The sequence below is a fragment of the Jatropha curcas genome, chromosome 3 (assembly GCF_041381405.1).
Source record: "Jatropha curcas cultivar XTBG-Jc1 chromosome 3, XTBG_Jcur_1.0, whole genome shotgun sequence".
NCBI lineage: Eukaryota > Viridiplantae > Streptophyta > Magnoliopsida > Malpighiales > Euphorbiaceae > Jatropha > Jatropha curcas.
In genome coordinates this window covers 3,011,688-3,031,611 of record NC_143153.1, presented here as the reverse complement: position 1 = coordinate 3,031,611, position 19,924 = coordinate 3,011,688, and the positions used below count along the sequence as shown (strand labels likewise).

General features: G+C 32.2%; 1 protein-coding gene across 3 annotated transcripts; it reads left to right on the top strand.

The window, feature by feature from the left end:
• Positions 1-3,478: 3,478 nt before the first annotated feature.
• On the top strand, positions 3,479-19,384 carry LOC105644462 (DENN (AEX-3) domain-containing protein). 3 transcript variants are annotated; one of them, XM_012229818.4, is made up of 19 exons: positions 3,479-3,636; positions 3,859-4,544; positions 7,382-7,585; positions 7,672-7,755; positions 9,734-9,793; positions 10,475-10,519; positions 10,890-11,101; positions 11,215-11,715; positions 11,983-12,079; positions 12,181-12,360; positions 12,440-12,529; positions 13,422-13,484; positions 13,639-13,713; positions 14,516-14,566; positions 16,440-16,517; positions 16,880-17,014; positions 18,317-18,424; positions 18,544-18,609; positions 18,828-19,384. In XM_012229818.4, the coding sequence occupies exons 2-19, from the start codon at positions 4,188-4,190 to the stop codon at positions 18,894-18,896; spliced, it is 2,475 nt and encodes an 824-aa protein (XP_012085208.1). In that variant the 5' UTR covers positions 3,479-3,636; positions 3,859-4,187; the 3' UTR covers positions 18,897-19,384. The 3 variants fall into 3 exon arrangements, with proteins under 3 accessions (XP_012085208.1, XP_089574861.1, XP_089574862.1); XM_089718735.1 differs by having other exon boundaries at positions 18,716-18,840; XM_089718736.1 differs by lacking the exon at positions 3,479-3,636 and having other exon boundaries at positions 4,407-4,544; positions 7,370-7,585.
• The last annotated feature ends 540 nt before the right edge of the window (positions 19,385-19,924 follow it).

Sequence of the window (19,924 nt, the reverse complement as noted above, 5' to 3'; positions counted from 1 at the left end):
AAGATATTTTGCATGCATATATGTTTGTCCCTTTTGGCAACAAACCCTTCACCCCCTTCCCCACTTTCCAATCCCAAATATGCTTTTCAAGAATAAGTTCTATTTTTTTTTTTTAATTAAAAAGAAAAAGACTAGTAAGTATGTTAGATATTGGTTTTAAAAACAAGGTGTATAAGGATAATAATTGACAAATAAATTTTAATATATATAATCCTTTGGATGCCACTTCTATTAGATTGGATGCATGCATGTTTACCTATAAAGATTCTTGATTGGCCCACTAACATTGCAAGCTTTATCCTTGACGAGGGAAAAAAAAAAAAAAAAAAAAACAAAGTTGGTATCTTTAGTTAGGGATAAGCAGTATTCGGTCCGGATAAAATAATTGATTGAATTCAATGAGAAATTTTTATCATTCGATTTGAATAGTTACAACCAAACGGTTTTCGATTTCGATTCAAGCAGTTGCATAGCTAATTGAATTGATTTTACGCCTAAAAAATATTATCCAATTCGTAATAATCCAAGAAAATCCAAAATTGATTTGGAACCAAACTCATTATTCACATAATTCCATGCAGTTTTGGTCGGTATAAAATCTATTCAATTTAGTTAAACTGTATGCTCATCCCTATATTAAGTGTATATATATATATATATATATATATATGTGATTTTTTATAATAATAATAATAATAATAATTTGATTAGAAATTCAAAATGTGAAGTGCAACTATTTAAAAGAGTTTTATTGACTTTGCTCAAACGAAAAAGAAATATATATAAACTTAAAATATTTAAGTTTAATTTTATCAATGAATTTCAAGACAAATAATACCATAATTGCCCTCAAAATCATAACATGGAGAATTAGTTTGGATCTCGATGAAAAAAACAAGCAAATTAGTTTAAAAAATTAATCAATAATATGCAATTAGGCCAACAATTTTAAAATAGCTTTAACTAAAATCACATGTGAAATAAATATTTAACATAAATTTTAAACCTTCTATGCCATTTTCATAATCATGCCTATTTCTTTTTTAGAAATGATAATTTGGTACTTCTACTTTAATTATTATGAATTATAACCCATGAAAATAACTAATTCAAAATTCTGGTAGAGTACACTCATAAATATAATTAGTTAGTTTCTAAAAATAATTATATTCTTAAAGTCGAAACTTTAAGACATTTAAAAAAATGAAAATTCAATATTTTAATTTTCATATGAAATCTATTTTATATATTTTCTAATTATATATATATATATATAATTAGAAAATATATATACAAAATTTATTAACTATATTTTATTATCGTTAAATTTGGTTTTACTAAAAAAAAAAACACTTTTTTGCAAAATACATTTAAAAGAAAAAAAAAAAGGTTAAGAATCTTCATCCAAAAGTTACCATCACCAAAAGTCAAAATATCCGAAATTACTAAAAACTAGAAAATGAATTTTCGGTTATCGAGAAATAAGCATGTGCGAACTTCGGACGGTTCCGCGCGAATCGTGCTTCTGCTGTAAATTCACTGTTCTATTGCTCCTGTGCGCGTTCAAAACACGCCCTTTTTCAATAGACTAAATACTAATAATTGTTCGTCTATTTTATTCTCATGCTACGTGTTTGTCAATTCAATAAATAAGTGAACAAAAAAATATTTTTATTTTTCTCTTATATTATTTTAATATATTATGTTTATATAATTGATTTAAATAATATATAATGCATAAGATAGCGTAATATATTTATTCCTAAAATTACTAAATCAATATAACTTTACTCCATTTGGAAAGAAAAATTATTTTCTTTGTATATAAAGAAGCATGTATAACTAAATTGAGTCGAGCCAATTGAAAGAACATATCAATTAAAATTGTTTAATTAAATATAATTTGAGTTCGAATTGACTGCAGATTTAATATAAAACTCAATATTTTGATCAATTTTCAAGTGAATTTGAATTTTTTTATAAGCATATGTAACTGATTAGAATTATAAACTTTGTTAATATATATTTTTTATTTCATATTAATATTTTATCTCAAATATTAATAATAATATGTTTGAAATTGATTTTATATTTAATTAACTTGTATTTATAGTAAATTTTTAAATTTTAATATATATTATAAATTTGAATCATTGTACAAACTTTTGAGTTGAGTATGCAAATAATAAATATTGTTCACAAAAAGAAATTTAATTTAATCTATATTTGTACTTTTTATTTTTATTAATAAATTAATATTAATTGAGATTTTATCAAATCGAACTCAAATAGTTTTAATTATTTTATAACTCCATGTATAAATTGATTGGAAGATAATACTATTAATAAATCAATTAAAAATATTATTAATAAAAAAAATATATCAATCACAAATAAAAAAAAATATTCATTTTCTATCTAAATAATAAAAAAATTAATTGAAAGTACTATTAATCACAAATACCAAAACAATTACTATAAAGTAATAAATTGGAGTAATTCAATTGATTCAAATCTTAATGACATTAGATTATTTGACACATGCCTAACGCGTGCAAGAAACGCTTTCAAGGACGAAAGTGAAGTATTCCGCCTTTCTGATATTACATTCGAATCTAACGGTTCAGATTTAAGGAAGATCTACACACTAACAACAGCGCAGCAAATTGCAAGGAAGTGGAGCCTACAGGTTTATTTTGAGGTGGAAATTCGGTCTTTTCATGCACGCGACGCATTGAACTTCAAAGTCAAAACCACTTTCTCGTTAGTGGAAGTTATATTTCTAGAAATAAAATATTACACAAACTAATAATTTAGTATAAACTTTACATACAAAAATTAATATATGAATGACCTTTTCCTTGTTGAAAACAGAATTATTAAATTAAATTTTTTTTGAAAGAAAAAATTAATAAACTAGGCTGCATTGAGATTTAAATTTAGAGATATTCATTAAATTATTCAAGCGTAAATAATTATTAAATAATTATTAAAATTACTCTTTAATCCCTTAAGTATGATTATACTTATAATTAAATCTCTTTTATTTGGCAAATACATAGATTAGTTTATAAGATTTGGTAAACTATTATTAGATTAATAACTCATAATTTAGTGCTTAAATGTTTATTTTCTTATATAAAAGATTAAAAATTATCTAATATTTAATAGTTCATTTCTGTTTAAACTTTTACATAACAATATTAATTTAAAAAACAAAAAAAAATCAATATTGTTATGTAATATACATTTAATGCAATAGTTTTTTTTTTAAATATAATAATGATTGCTCTTATATAGTTTTCAACCCTAATTAATATATCAGTTAAATGTTATTTAAGGAACAAAGTACTAATATAATATCTTTTGTGATATTAAATGATTAACTAATTTTCAAATTAGGGCATTTTTTTATTTTCTGTATTTTTTTGGGGGGGTCAATATAATTTTGAAGAAGCGGAAATGAAACCTGAGTTGTCTTTTCCTTTTCTCCTCTGTTATAAAGCATAGTTCGCTTAAACACAACATCTCCTTCCTTTATTTGTAACTTCCTCTTCTCGTCTATATTTGGTATCTCTCTCTGCGGTACAGATACAATAACCTGGAAACCTGAAAAGCCAGAGAGAGAAGAACAAGGTATGAACAGTATTGGCAAAATTTTAATAATTACTTGTCAAATTAGCATTTATTTTTTTAATTGGAAATTATGACAATCATCTCCATTTCGGTTATAATTTCACATTATCAATTGTAGATATAGCTATTGGGTTGTTTTAAATTCCTGATTTTGGACTTTATTTTCTGAATTAATGCGTCTGCTTTGACCCTTTAAATTATTTTTTATTTTTTTGCAAGCAGGTGTTCATAATATGACATTCAGATTTTGAAGTTTTTGTGATTATTTTTGTAGTGATATAAATATTCTGAATGTGCAAGTAATTTAAAATTTAAAGGCTCCATTATGATTTGAGGATCAACAACGGTCAAGAGAGAACCCATTTCATATCTGCTGTTGTGTACGTTGGAGTTTGGATATTTGAATTAAAGTGATAATATCTTTGTGGACTATGTGCATGATGTGAATTTGTGATTCTGGGTTGGGGCTTTTGTTGTTTGAATTAATGGAGGGTAGGATTTAATAGCTTAAAAGGGCTGAAATGTACAAGATGAGATAAGTGCTTAAGAAGATGCAAACAAAGGAAGATGCTGCATCACAAGAGGATCGGTCAGAAGTAGACCGGCCAATATCTCCGCATGCTGTGTTAGAGAAAATATCTAAGGAGCCATTTAAAATGGGTGATGATGCGCACAATGGTTTCTCACGCAATCTGAGTGTTCAGCCACCCTCCCCAGTGCATAGGCGGTGTCAAAGTGAAGTTTTGTCCCTGGGGCATCATCGTAGCAGTAGTTTTCAGAAATTGAAAACTCAGATGCAAAAGGCATGGCGATGGGGTGGTAATTCGAGAGGACAAGATTACAGTTTCAATCCTGAGGTCTTGGCAAATCAGAAACGCCAGTGGTATCAGCTTCATTCCAAAACTATGGTACTCTATCCTTGTTTTTTTTTTTTTTGACTTGGTTCTATTTTTCAGCTTAAAACTTTATTTATGTTTTTTTATCAAAGCAGTTTAAGTATTTCTAATCAAAAACTTAAAAGCACATTTAGTGTATTAGACGTTGAAATAGATCAGTATTGCATTTTTTGCTTTGAATTGGAAACATCTATGTGTCATCTTGGAAGAATTCCTGGTTATTTCTTCATGGCAACCCATTGTACTAGCTCATCCTTAAGATTAAAGTAGTTGTGTTAACTCTTTTTTGTTTTCTTATTCATGCAAAGTGACTAGTTCTAGGTCAGACATCAACTATCCTTTTAACTACTCTTCTATATTGAGGCTCAAAACCAGCTGTGTTGCAGTTTATAGTATGTAAGTATGGCTCAGGCAGAGGATGTTCATCCCTTCGAGTTGAGTGAGCTTGCACGTTTAGTGCTTATTTTTGACATTCTTACTATTTCAAGATTCTAATTGTCGAAAATTTTACACCCAGTTTAATTAACTCTGAACTGCTTTTCAATTCTAGAATCAAAATTGACAAACTTAGAGATCTAAAAATATTTGCAAACTGCATGCTGAAGTGATTTCAACTTTTTTTCATCATGTTATTTTTTGTCTGGTGCATCAAGTTGCATTCTTCCATTAAATTATTAGATAACCCCCAATATTTTATCTTAAGATGATTCCTCTCCTTATCTATGCATGATCTCCATCACTTATGATTGAAATTACAGCTACTTATCCTTTGGGATGAGGTTTGGAGATCGGCACAACTTATATAAATTTTAGGGAGATTAAAGTAGAATGTTGAGTTTTTAAAAATAGGAACCTACAATAAAAAATTAGTTCCATGCCTTTGGTGTCAAAAACACAATCATCATAGTCAGAAACACAATCATCATATGCACCTTTTTCTTTTCTTTATTGCCTAAATTAATTTTTATCCCCAGATTTCTTGATGCAACAGATCTATAGATCCTTGTTGTCCGTCGTGCTTGATGCTACACATCTCTATTGTCTTCTATTCCTGGTTTTAAAAAAGAATTTTGCATAATAGTTTTTACTTTTTAGATTAGCATTATTCTCTCAAATCACAACCATCCTGGTTGTTACTGTTGTCTAATAGCCATAAAAGTCCTTTAATGACTTCTATAGTTATAATGACCGGCATGCTTTAATCTCCCATATTGGCAAAAATTGTTCTATAATGTGGTACGATACCATTGGTTGCATTTCCTTTTTTTTTATTTTTTATTTTTTTATTTGCTTGTTTAAGTTTTACTAATGTCTAAACTTTAAAGGCATATAATATTTTGATGTAAAAATTCAGAATTCATTGAAACCAGTATTTTTCTAGCATACTAGTCAAATTATTGCAAGTTTGATGCAATTTACCAGTTTAATGTAAAATTCACTTCCACTATAGCTGCAATTGCAATGGTGTCCGGCTTGTTTTTGTAACTTGGCAGCTATATAGTAACAACAACTTGCTTCCTTGTTTAATCATCATCTTCTACAATATAAGAGCAAAAGAAACCCATTTGCCCCTTTGTTGTGGTTTTATAGTATTCTGCATTACAATATAGAAAAATAGCAATGTTGCTCGTCTTAGAGCCAAAACATTCACTTCTTAACTTGTTATGAAATTATAAATATGGTGTTCTCTTTTTTCATCTTCTTTGGTCAATGCAACATAGAAGTTCAATTATATGCTCTCTGACTTAGAGGCATACCTATATCATCTTATTCTTTAGAATATTATATGTCTTCAAAGTTTTGTTCTTGTATAACCCCAAGGATTAACTTAGATGGTAGTGGGTTTACTTCCAAACTTGTTCACCAAGTTTGAATTCTTAGGCTAAATTGGAATTATTTCCCTTTTCCGTGAATGCCCCCATTCATTCTGGATGGTCTGCCTTTGATTGGATTGGAGAGTGGAGTTTGCTTGTATTGCTCTTTGAGCTGTTATTTAGTGAAGCATTGTTCAAAATTTTAATTAAAAGTGGGCAAGTCTAATGCAAAACAATTTCTTAGTACACTGGGATATGCATCGCTCCTTGTTAAACTCTTTTATGTATGTCTTGATGTAACAAGTTCATATTTGACTAACATAATAGGGCTCAATTGGCTCATATAATGGTGGCTTTTCTCACCCTTTAACACTTCAGGTTTTGTGAAAGCTGCCCCCTTGGTGCCATGTTGCCACTGAACTGGAAAAAAAAAATAATAAAAATAAAGCCTTTATTCTTGTATATTTCATGAATTATTTGTTTAGCTCCATCTATGCTTTCCAGCCAAACCAAACTCTGTCAGGGTGGCGTGACCTAGTCTGCATTAAGTATTTTGACGATGCAATGTCAATTTAGGCTGCATTAAGTTAAAAAATCCAATGTCAATTTTTATGTAAAGCATTGTTTTAACTGGTAAAAATGTCTCCCTTCATCTCATCAATCCCTCAGTCCCTTTTTCACTGTCCTGATGGAGTCCTATGATGGTTGATATAAAGATCATAGACTTTATTCTTCCTCCATTTATTTTTCTCAGTATTGTAATTTGATTGACTTGATTCTTGGAATTCCACTATTAAGGAATTATGGCAAACAAAGATGATTGGAGGGATGTGGTTTTGCTATCTGTAAAGGTGATCTTTGCAATTTGTAATCATTGATCTACCAATATCCTTTTCTAGTTCTGAAATTTGAAGTTTACTCTACTGCTTCTCCCCCCTCCCCCCCGCCGCATACTTCTACGTTTTATTTTTCAAAACAAGCTATATAATGATTTTTATATGTCTATGCTATAAAATAATGTAGTTGTTGGTGTAGGACAATACGAAATTTCAGGAGCCCACCTCACTATTTGAACACTTTGTTATTGTTGGGCTTCATCCTAATGCCAATCTTGAGGCTGTAGAGGATGTATTTGCAAGAAGAAAGAAATGGGAGTTTGAGGCAGCAAAATCTGATGTAATAGCATATAAAATGTTGCATCAATTTCGGGGGCCTACATTTCCTTCAATGGAACCCCAGGTTAAGTGACAACTAGTTTAACAAAGCTCTAAACTCTTGTCCTCTTTCTGTAGTAGCTGACTATATAATTGTTTTCTCTTTATCAGATACTTTTCAAATATCCTCCTGGGAAGAGATTACCTATGCGCCAAAAGGATTTAGGTTCTTTCTGCTTTCCTGAAGGTGTTAAGGTTTGATGTTACTGATCTTTTCCTTGTGGTCTCTAGGTTTAGTCTGTTTGTATTTATGTGCTACATGAATAATTGCTGATTTGCATGATTGCCTCATGTTTACTTCATTGTTTTTTTCTATTTTTTTCATGTTCCTTCTTTCTCTTTATATTCAGACAAGTGATACATATTCAAAACGAACTTTTAGCTTTGTTTATGTATACCATGATATTATGGTCCACTCTTAAGCAATATGAGAACCTAGACCATGTTGTTACGCAGCCATCTTTAACAAAACTAAGATTTGATAAATACGAACTGAATGAATGGTGTGGGTGTGCACATAGATACACATAACAAATTCGTAACATTGAGCTGGAAAAATAATATCGGTGGTAAACATGTTGCTTAGACTATTTATGGTTTAAAAAAGAATATACTGGGGCAGTGAGGCTTTATAGAGTGTTCCATATATTTTTTATCTTAGCACACCATTTGTTCCCATCATAAAGTCCTGCAAGGTTGAAGAGGCATTTTCTTTTTCGTCATATGGACTATATTTTATTTTTCAAAGAATTGTATAAAGTGTATCTATTACAATTATGTTTATACTATTAAATACATAAGGGTGCCAAAGGGTTAGTTTCTATTGTTTAGATTGTTGAAGATGATACAAAAAATTTCCAACTGCTGTTGGATTAGATCAAGTTTAGGTTTTGAGATGGTTAACTTGGCAAAGCATATCCAAGAGGATATGATCCCTTGGTAGGGGTGAGCAATACTAGGTTTCTAATCGAAAACTAACCAAATTGAGTCATTTTGGTTGGATTCGGGTAGTTATTTTAGAAATTTCTTTACCAATTAGTTTGGATACACAAAACCATAATGTTTTTGTTTTTGGTTCGGTTACCATATATAATTAACCTATTTATTTTTAAGCCCCAAATTGCTAATTTTGGATAACTGTATCCTAATCGAACGAAACTGATTCAATTCAGTTTGGATTGGTTTTTGTACCATTTCGTCTTGGATTTGGTTACCATAAAAATATATGCGGATAAAACGAAACTGAGCTAATTCAGTTTGGTTAACCGAATGCTCACCCCCCCGTCCCTTGGTATAGTTTAAATAGATGAAACCCAACTTGGTGTTAACAAGAAGTTAAAGATGGAGTATTCTAGAGTCCAAGGGTTTCAAGTTAAGTAGACCTAAAACAAAGTACTCGAGCTGCAATTTAGAGTTGATTGAAGCGAGGCCAGTTGGGCAGCATAGAGGTCCCACAAATCACTCACTTCAAATAACTTTTATTTATTATACAAAGAGATTAGGGAAATGAAGAGAATGTCAATTGTAGGACTAAAGCAAGATGGACAAATTAGAAAAGTGCAACAATAGGAGACCTATGTGATTGCAAAATGTTAGAGCTAAGTAGCGGGGAAAGTTTTATAAGTCTATGTTTCAATTAACTATAATGTATGGGCATAGCAAAAAATCATTTTCAGAGGATTAGCATGAGTAAAATGAGAATGCTCAAATGTATGTACTAAAATGGAAGAATGGATTGGAAGGGAAATGAATGCATTTCAGTAGGTAGAAGTGCCAGCTATTATAGGAAAATTAAGAGAAATTGAGAGATGGTTTAGACATATGCATCATTGACCAATAAACGTAACAACACATAAAAAATGAACATGTTGAATTTGTTGGAAATAATAAAATCAAGGTGTATGCATAGAACAATGCAGGGGCAAATATTGAGAAGGATTTAACAGCTCTAGATCTTTATGGTGATGTAGCTCTAAACAAACAGCAATATAGGAAATGGATCCATATAGTTGATTCGAACAAGTTTGAGATTAATGTCTAGTTGGTTTAAAAGAAATTATGGTTTTCAGATACATGTTGATTTCTCGACTATATTTCACTTGTTAATGTACTTTGTTTATGTTCTAGTGCTAATCACCATTCACTTTCTCATTTGTGAATTGTCATTGTACAGACACGGTTATTGGAGAGGACTCCATCATTAAGTGAGCTAAATGAACTTATTTATGGACAGGTATGCAAAGCAATGTCTCACTTTCGTGTGTCCTATGATATGAGTAACTCCTGTGTATGGCTTTATGATTCCTAATGATCCTCTATGCTCTCAGCATTACTTATTCTTTTTCAGGAAGAGTGCATTGTTTTTAAGTGTTATCCACATTTGTAATCTATGCCTAATGAGCAAATAAAAGCATGAGAGAATCCGAAGGGATTCAGAAGTCATATAATATGTCTATTTCTTTGCTTCAAGAATAAATATGTTCTTTGTCAAAATTAATTAGTACTCCCTCCGTCTATTTTGTTTGCATGGTTTGACAAAACACGCATATTAAGAATTTAGTTAACAAAAGTTATTTTGCCCTTCTTTATCCTTAATAACTCATTAAGATACTAAAAGTCCTTCATTCAATGAACATTATAAAGGTTATTATGGAAAAAAATAATTTTTTACATGTCTAAATTTAGAAACCTTACAAACATTTTGGGACATCCAAAAACGGAATAACAAGCAAACAAAATGGGACGGAGGGAGTACTTTATTTCTATTAGCATTAGCAAAGTTTTTTAGCTTTGATCACCTCAGAAGCTGAGTAACCCTGATGCCCTCGTGCATTATGAGCAATGATGCTTTTTTTTACTCTAATCTTAATTGGCTTCAAGTGTTACTTTTCAGTACTGTTTTTCTTTCCTGCAGGAGCATATGGGCCGAGATGATTTAGCATTCATATTCTCTCTCAAGGTAAATGTTATTTCTTCATATCATTTATATTTTACCCCTATGTTTGTTTTTGTAGAGTGATTCCAATCTGAATTTCCGTTGCAGTAACTCTTGCAGCTAATTTTGTTTTGGTTAAATTTTCAGACTTCTGGTTTACATCTGGATTTTGTCATCATGATATTTACTAAATCTATTTTTTGATGCTTGACTAAACTGTGGTTCTCTTTGCAATAATTTGATCAAACCTTTTTCAGTGTATCTGCTTCAAAAAAAAAAAAAAAAAAAAAAAAAAAAAAAAAAAATCCATTTGACTAGCAAATTTAAAGTGATTTGAGAAGGTTTGTGATACAAATTGGCGGATGCTTAATATATTTTTTGTTCCCTTGATCAGGTTGCAGATAATGATACACTTTATGGGGTTTGCTTACATGTAACAGAAATTGTTCAGAGGCCACCTGGTATTTTAGGCACCATGTCACCCCTCCCACAGTCATCTGGGCAACCATCTGGACGTTGCGGCCGCTATTTAGTTTCTGCACCTCGTTGCTACTGTGTGCTAACCCGAGTTCCTTTTTTTGAGCTACACTATGAGATGTTGAACAGGTTAATTAATTTCATTTGACTTTTAAGAAGCAATAGTTTCTCTTTTGTGGGATACGATAAGTTTATTAGAATTGATTCAATATGATTTACTGCATGTACTTTCTTGAATGCAGTATCATTGCACAGGAGCGTTTGAATCGTATAACACAGTTTGTCAGTGAAGTGTCACTGAGTGGTGTCACTTCAGCAACCAAAGAACATGATCAAATGAATATGAATGCTTATTACCCTGATGGGGGGTTTGCTTTTGATTGGACAGCTTCTGCAATACCTGTTGACAGTGCAGTGGCCATTACTGCTGCTGCTGCTGGAATTATATCAGATGATGAGGTCCATAGCTCATCACCAAAGAAATGGGAATCTCATTCTCCTGGAAGTGGTTCTGCTAGTGAGGCTTCAGATTTAAGTCAAGCAAGGGAAGTAGAAAAGGATAGTAAGAAGAATGCACAAGATTTTGATGATTGTGCTTCTGAGTCATCAGAAACTCATTTTGATGCTCCGGAAAGACTGGATGGGAGCTATGAAAATGGTCAAGCCTCTCCTGAGAATGCATTATTTAGTATCTCGAGGGCACAATTATTTGAGCGTCCAGGAAGTGTTGATACCTTATTCAGGTAGTTAATTTACAATTATTATATCTACTTTGTTGCTGTATTCTACATATGACAGACTAAAAATTATTGCTGCATTATTTCTTGATTTTTCTTAGGTTAAATATCTTTGCAATTTTTGTTTGGATAATGTAATATTTATAATATCTGTCTAAATCCTCCTGCTTTTATTTCAATTTAGCGTAACTTAAGTTGATAGCTGTCATCTTCTGTACCAGATGGTGCACTACTCTGGTATAATTTCAGTAATATATCATTATCTTTTGGCAGTCCAGTTAGAAGCATGGTATGTTATGATGATGACGATGAGCCTTTTGCAAATAGTGAAAAAGATTTTGATGATGACTTAATAATGGAATGGGCTAGGGTTAGTTTTATTTCCTCCCTTTTGTACATTATTATTTCACATATGTGATATATTACTCCATTGAATCATGTTTTTCCTTTTGGGTGTGAACTCTTGGATAGGAAAACAAAAATGATTTGCTGCAGATAGTTTGCGGCTATCATTCAAAGTCTCTACCCCAACGAGGAAGTGAAATAATATTTCAGCCTCTTGAACACTTGCAAGCTATTGTGTATAGGCGGCATTCAGCTTCTGACCTGGGCTTTGCTGAAAATTATTTGGATTCATTTGGAGCTGCTGAGGTATTTCTTTCTCTTACCGACCATTCTTCAGCTACAATTCTTGATGAATGAATTTGCTTACTTCTAATGTTGGGAAAAGGTCAATGCAAAGTTAGCTGCTGCTGAGGAAGCTCTTGCACTATCAATATGGACAACTGCAACACTATGTCGATTTCTGTCACTTGAAAGTGTAATGTCCTTGTCATGCAAAGTTGCATTGGATTGAATTCAACATTGTTCAGTACATTGGTATTTTTTCATCTGTTTGCTTCAGTGCTTGAAATTTCTTTTTAAATTAATTGCTGCTGTTGCAATCAGTTTCTCTAGTGCTATATATCGTTAGTAATGGGCATGGGCCAGAGCATTAGTGGATTCTTGGTCATGAAGCGAGCGTTGCAGGTTTGAGGACCTGATGTCAATAGGATCTTAATTGGTTGATAAGTCTACCGTGGTCATACCTTTCTTCAAGATTTAGCAGCTTTTGATCTAATGTGTCCCTATCATAGTGGAATGGAGAAAATGGATCCACATGGCTGGTCCAGAGTTATGGGTTACCGTTTAGTGTACTTGAGCTGGGTCTACCATATTGGTGATAGATGTGACATTTGCTAAAATAAACAATAGCAAAAGAAATACACATAAAACGCCCGAAAATTATGGAAAGACAAAAATTATAACCCTTTACTGCAGCTGAAATGTTATTTCAGCGAAAAAAACAATTAAAGCAGAAGTTTCCATATTTTGAAATATATCAGGACTCAAGAAAGATTTAGTTACAACTGTCTATGTGACATGGATGGCTTTGATATATATATATTTGTGTGTGTGTGTGTGTGTGTGTGTATCCAACTTTATAGAATTGTAGGATGTTTGTAAATTTTCCACGGGTGCTTACCTATGCTATGGAGTTCTGGCTGTTTTTGTATATAGTTCAATGAAATTCACATTTCCCTTCTTTTAACCCAGTTCTGAATGCTTGGTTGATTCATCATAAATCTTATTTTACCATTTTGTTGAGATACAATGTGGCTCATGAGGAACTTAAGCAGGTTTTTGAAGTCTGACACACAGTTCTTCTTCAGGTTTTGACACTAGTTTCTGGAGTATTATTAGAAAAACAGGTGGTTGTAGTATGTCCAAACCTGGTGAGTTTCCGTTATCAGAAATATCTATGCCGGATAGATCAGTAGTTTGTTGACGACTGGATTTATTTTGGTTTATCAATATTTGCAGCTTTTGACAATTCTAGTTATGCTAGAACTGGCTTTTGGCTCTGACTTTGAGTTTCAACTAATGCAGGGTGTTCTATCTGCCATAGTTTTATCTCTTGTTCCCATGATTCGTCCATTTCAATGGCAGAGTTTATTTCTCCCAGTAAGTTAAATAGTGGTTATGCCATCTGGTTTCTGTTTGGAGTGAGTAGAACATCATAGATTTACCTACACATTTGATGTTAGCCATCAGATCTCTTACATCCTTCTACTTCAAGTATTGTCACTTTACATTGTGGAGTAACAGTTTTAGAAGGGTCAACTGCTTATTCAACCTTTAGTAACATTGAAATACACAAGAGAGGGTGCATAATCAAAATACAAATTTGTTGCTCCTATTGGCACTGTTACTTGTTCATTTCATCACTAATAAGCAGAAGATGTGGTTTTCAAATACATTGTTATAATAAAAGAGCTAGTTGCACTAATATATGTCCATATAAACACTGATTACTGATGTCTTTCTCTTTAAATTTTTTCCTCTGCCTCGCCTATGTTAAGGGTAAAACTCTGAAGGGATTTTATGGCTGTTTGGCCCATAAGCCAAAATAATATAGCATTTGGCTTTTCTTTTCTTTTTTTTTTTTTTTGGTCAATATTACATGCAATTATCATCCTACCTTCTCCTTTGTTGTACATTATACCCATAAATTCTAGAAAAAAAAAATACTTTTTAAAATTCTATGAGAAGTATTAGATGGGATAACTGGTGGTCTCTGGATATGACATCCTTTGAGATGTAAGAGAGTGGTTATTGGTTTTGGTCAAAGTAGATATTGGTCTATGACATTTGATTTAATTGCTTTTGGTGCAGAAAAATATTGAAATTTATACTCAAAACATTATTAGGTATTTGTCAAATTGTTATGGTTACCATTCAGCTAAGTTTTCCTTATCTGCTGCAGATTCTACCTGGGGGGATGTTTGATTTTCTTGATGCTCCGGTTCCCTTTATTGTAAGTTTCGCTTACTTACCCTTTTACTAAAAGATGTCATGCAATTGCGATAATTGTTTCTGTTTGCGGAATGGTTTATTTTGTTTGCACTATGCTTCTTTATTAAATTTTATTTTATTTGCAGTATGCTTCGTTATTAAATTTATCTCCAAAAATTAGGACTCTCCAGTCCTTGTCATTTCTGTGGTCATAAGATTGAAGCTGAAGAGGGAAAAGGTTAAGTTTTAAACCTTGGCCAAACCTAAAGATTTGGAATATTGCATCAGATGGTGGTTGTGCATTCTGATGTTGACCAGACTTCAGTCTGGCATCACTTGGATACATCTGAGGGACTTTGTTTACATCTTCAGAAGGGTGATTCAGAAATATCTATTAGAAAAAGAGTTCAAAAACTTAGAAAAGGGAGTTATGACTTTGTCAACTGAGTAAATTCTTTTTCTACTCCAATTTGATGGTAGCTTTGTAGAAAAATCAAGTTATGGTAAAGACATCATATGACTGATTAGGTGCTATTCTGGAACCTCATATCATCACACCCACTGTTCTAAGCTGCTTTTTTTGTGTACATATTTCTACCAAATGATCTGGTTGGAATAAATGGGTTCCTTATTTTTGGATGGCTTGTATTCTAAAGATTTAATTTTGATCTCTTTTTTTTGCATATAAACTAGTTTCCGGATAATGTGTAGCCTTATCCTGGATGGAATGGAGGAAAATAATCCAGATAGTTGAGTCTAACTAGTTTGGAATTTAGGGCAACTTGACTTTCTTGTACATTAACTGCCTGAAAATAAGGTCTTGAGGATGTCACATTTTAGAGAACTTAATAGGATTAAGATGTATTAAAAATAAATTATTAATTAAATATATTAAAAATATATATTTAAAATAGAAATATACTATGCATATTGTATTTCAATTATATTAGAGGCTGGTAAGTAGGCTGGTCTATCACGAGGAGGAAGCCCAAGGTTACAATCTTTTGGCTGAAAGATGTGACTGACAGAGACATGTTTCCATAACTTTTGGGCATAAATTTTCCAACGCCATTGAGGAGAGATCCAGAATGGAATGATCTTGAATGTCGATCATTGGTAGAAGAACTACTTTTGGATAAGCCTTGCTGCTCCTTTGTCCACCTGAATTGGTTGTGGAAAAGGTAAATTTGGAGATAGTATTAAATCTCAGTATCATTTAAGAGTGAGAGATCTAAATCATTTTTTCCCCTGGTTCAAAGAAACTCATCATCATTCAATAAATTATAGATGCAATAAATATGAGAATTTAGAAGATGTGGGAGATGTTTTAGGACCGTATAAGTTTTTAAGCTTAGGCATTGTGGGGTACAACAGCCAGCAGGCAGTTGGCAGGTATAGTTCTCAACAATCTCCCATGAGCATGATCACCTTGGTAGTTTTTATAGTTGCAAATCAAAAATTCCCATGTATCTCATAGTTTGTTTTTCGTGTTGACAATTGAAAAACGTTTATAACAAATATTGCATGATCGTTAATTTAAATGGCAAAGCCATAATCATTTTACAGAGTGTCAATAACTTGTTTGGCTTTTCTGAATCTTTCACTCAAGTAATCTGAGCTACACAGCCAGAGAAACGAGGAACTGACAATTAATTACCTGAAAAATTATCCAGGAAACTTATGAGGGCCACAATCTGCTTTTAGTTTCTTTTTGGATAGAATATAGAAGATCTTGAACGAAGTGTTCATTTGCAAACAATGCTAGTTCTTCATAGAAGAGAAATACACACCACAGAATTTGTGGGGAAAACTGTATTTGGCTAATTAGGGTCTTTGTTCAGAGCCTTGCTAAATAACTCTGTCATTGTATTGATATATCCTAATTTATTTTCCAGGTTGGCATACAACGTAAACCAGCTGACTTGAAGATAAAAACATCTAATCTTATCCATGTTGACGTGTTCAAGGATCAGGTTTGTTAAACTTTTGGACTTCTTCTTTACTCCTCTTTATGCTACAGTTTGTTGCAAACACCGAATAACTCTTCGCAAATTTTTTTCCTTTTGTAGTCCATGGACATTGAAATTTGCTGACATGAGCTATTTTGTGATTTGTGCTTGTGTATGTGCAAACATGAATTTATCATCTGTCATTAAAGTAAAGGGCTATAATGTTTTAGTAGATCTTTGAAATTTCTGTTGCCCTGACCATTCTATGAAAGATTTTTCTTAAAATATCTTGGAAACTGATGAGTGCTTGAATTTTTCCAAATGAAGAATTTGTGTCCTTACGGTTGTCTGTTCCTTCCACTCATTTTTTTCCCTCTAATTTCTAGGTGAGGATGTGTCACTTGCCAGCACTTCCACGGTATAAAGAGCTGGTTTCAGAACTTGCACCATTTCATGCTAGACTATCATTTCAAAGTTCGATTGCTAAGAAGCATCCTGTTTATCGGTGCAATGAAATGCAGGTAGTACTTATAGCTGTCTCAAATGAAAAGTTTTGTCCCGTGATAGTAGGCATGACCACGGTTTTAGAACCTTCGGTTTCGGTTTCAAAATTGCCGGTTCCGATTATAAAACATGTGAAACCGGAATCGAACCTCTTTTAAGCAGTTTCTAAGATGGTTTCAGAACCGTCAGTTTCGGTTTTATCCGGTTTTAAACCGAAATTAGATACTCGCTCCTTAAAATGTTTGTCCTATTAACTTTTGCATAAAGTTTAAGAAACACATTAATTATAGTATCACATCATCCAAAATATCCATACTTTTCTAAAATTGTCCTCCTTTAAAACAAAAAAAGTTATTCTTAGAATTTAAAATCGTTTATAATGAGGGAAGTCAGGTGGACAAACATTTTGGGACATCCAAAAATGGAAACATGGACAAACATTATGGGACGGAGGGAATAATATATTTCAAAATTTTTAAAATGTTTTTAGCTTGCATAAATAATAAGTATCAATACTACTATTGAAAAAAACTAAATCAATTTAATAAAAATTCTTAAAAGTTACTTCAAAAAAAATATAATAAACAAAAAAATAAGTTGGAAGTTTCTTTAAGAACATGTTTTTCACGGATTCAAACCGGAACCACTGGTATCGGTTTTAAAAAATGAAGAATCAGAACCAAACCTTAAGTGAACGGTTTCGGTTTGAAACCAGAACCAGTTGACCACGGTTTAATGCCAGTTTTGACTGGTTCGGTTCCAGTTTGGAACTGAACTGTGGTCAGCCCTACATGATAGAAACCATATTATTCCAACATCATGCATGATAAAAACTTAGGAAAGAAATATATCCAGCATCTCAACCAATAAAATTGCTATCATGAAGCACATGTTATGTATTTTGTATGCCTGCAGTGCAACTTCATCCCTGCTTGCAGCCTTGCAGTGCTAATAGCTTAATAATCTGGATTAGACTTTCCATATGTCTTATTCTTGTTGCTACTTATACTACCTTCTTTCTTTATCTGATAAAAATGATAATTGTTATGATTTTTATTGTAAGTATTGTACTTAGGCCCAGTTCAAAAGGTTGGAAATGGCCGGTTTTTTTTATTTGCCAATCCATTGTAATAAAAATCATGCGGTCAATGTTTTATTTGTTGGGTAAAATCTAAATCCTTAGTCCATCCCAATTTGGAGGCCGCCTTTATCAGTTTGGGTTGGGGAGAAAACCCCTTGTAAGATCCTATGACCAGCATTTTACATTATTATCAGAAAATCTCTTCTAATCTTGTTTTCTCATATTTACTGTCTCTCAGGCTGAAGCTGCAACCCATTTTTTGACCATCATGAGGCGCTACTTGGAGTCAATTTGCTCCGATTTGAGATCTCATACAATAACCAATGTACAATCAAACAGTGACAGGGTTAGTAAAACTGGGGCTATGATCTTCTATTTTCAACTTATTTACAGTGGAAAAAAATACTAGTGCCACTAATTTCTAGCATTGCATACTTACAGACACATCTTCAATTTTGTTTTCAGGTATGTTTACTTCTTAAAGACAGCTATATTGATTCCTTTCCCAATAGGGACCGACCATTTGTAAAGGTAAAATATCATTTCCTTTTATACATGTTTCTTACCAACTTATTATACATTAATCAATTATCTGTTCCTCTTTGAATCTGCCCACATTCGCGATCTTCGTATTCAGACAAGTGATGCTTGTACAACATCATGAAGATTGATGTAATGAGCCTATATGTATGCGCTTGGGCTGGTACAAGGATTTTAATTGCTTATGCATGCTACTATGGGTTTTGCAGCTATTTGTAGACACACAACTATTTGCCGTTCTGTCAGACTCTCGTTTGTCAAGCTTTGAGCATTCCTAACTTAATCCGTTTACAAGTTCAATGCATCGTTCAGAATTGCAAACTGCAAATTAAGAAGTTAAAGTAATGCAGATTTAGAATAATGGGTTCTCTTAATATGTTTCATTGATCCTGTTACGAATGATGTAATTTTGTTCGCTTTTGGAGCCGTTAACTGAAAGGAAACGATATTCAGCTGAAGGTTGCAAGAAGAAGATTTGTAACATAGCAATATAGCAATAATTTCGAATGCCTGCCTGACTCCAATGATATATGCCTGTTGTATTGCCCGACAAAAAGGGAGAAAAATGAGAAATTGAAGTGATCATGATCCCATTCTTTTTATGGGGATTTCGGTTTTTGGCTTATCAAAGGCCTTTCCTCTCACTTCAAGCACTTGTAAATGCCAATAGCACAATAGAACAATTTTCAAAGGGACCTTTTATTCCCTTGTTGTACGTGTATATTGAATAGACAATTAATTTTTGTGGCAGGAGTTATTTTCTTCACTGCTCTTCAATTCTCTACTATTTCTGCATTATAGCCAATATGGGAAAGATTTATTGTTTGTTTGTTCCACACACAATACCTTCCTCTCTTCAACACAAGGATTTTGACCCTACTTCAGCTACCAAGATCATGTTTAACTCGCAGATCATGCTTAACTCGCTCTGAAATTGAAAAGGGATAAAATATAATTAAGTTCATAAATTATGTTCAATTCCAAAGAGGGAGTCTTTTCTTCTAAAACAATGAGCATATTCCATAAAAAAAAAAAATGCGAACGATTAATGAACTGTAAAAAGTGAACGGAAAGACCCAATTGTGAAACAGATATCAGTTATTTTTTAAATATATAAGGATATAAGTATTAATTTGAATATAATTTAAGAAATCGGTTATATTTACCAATTGAAACATAGAATGAAATCTTTGAAATGAGAAGTTTTTTTCCTTTGATTGGTTTGCATGGCATTTCAGAAATTTCTGAGATTTTTACACTTTAATTAAATTTATGTTGGACTAATATAGTCTAATTCTTAATATAA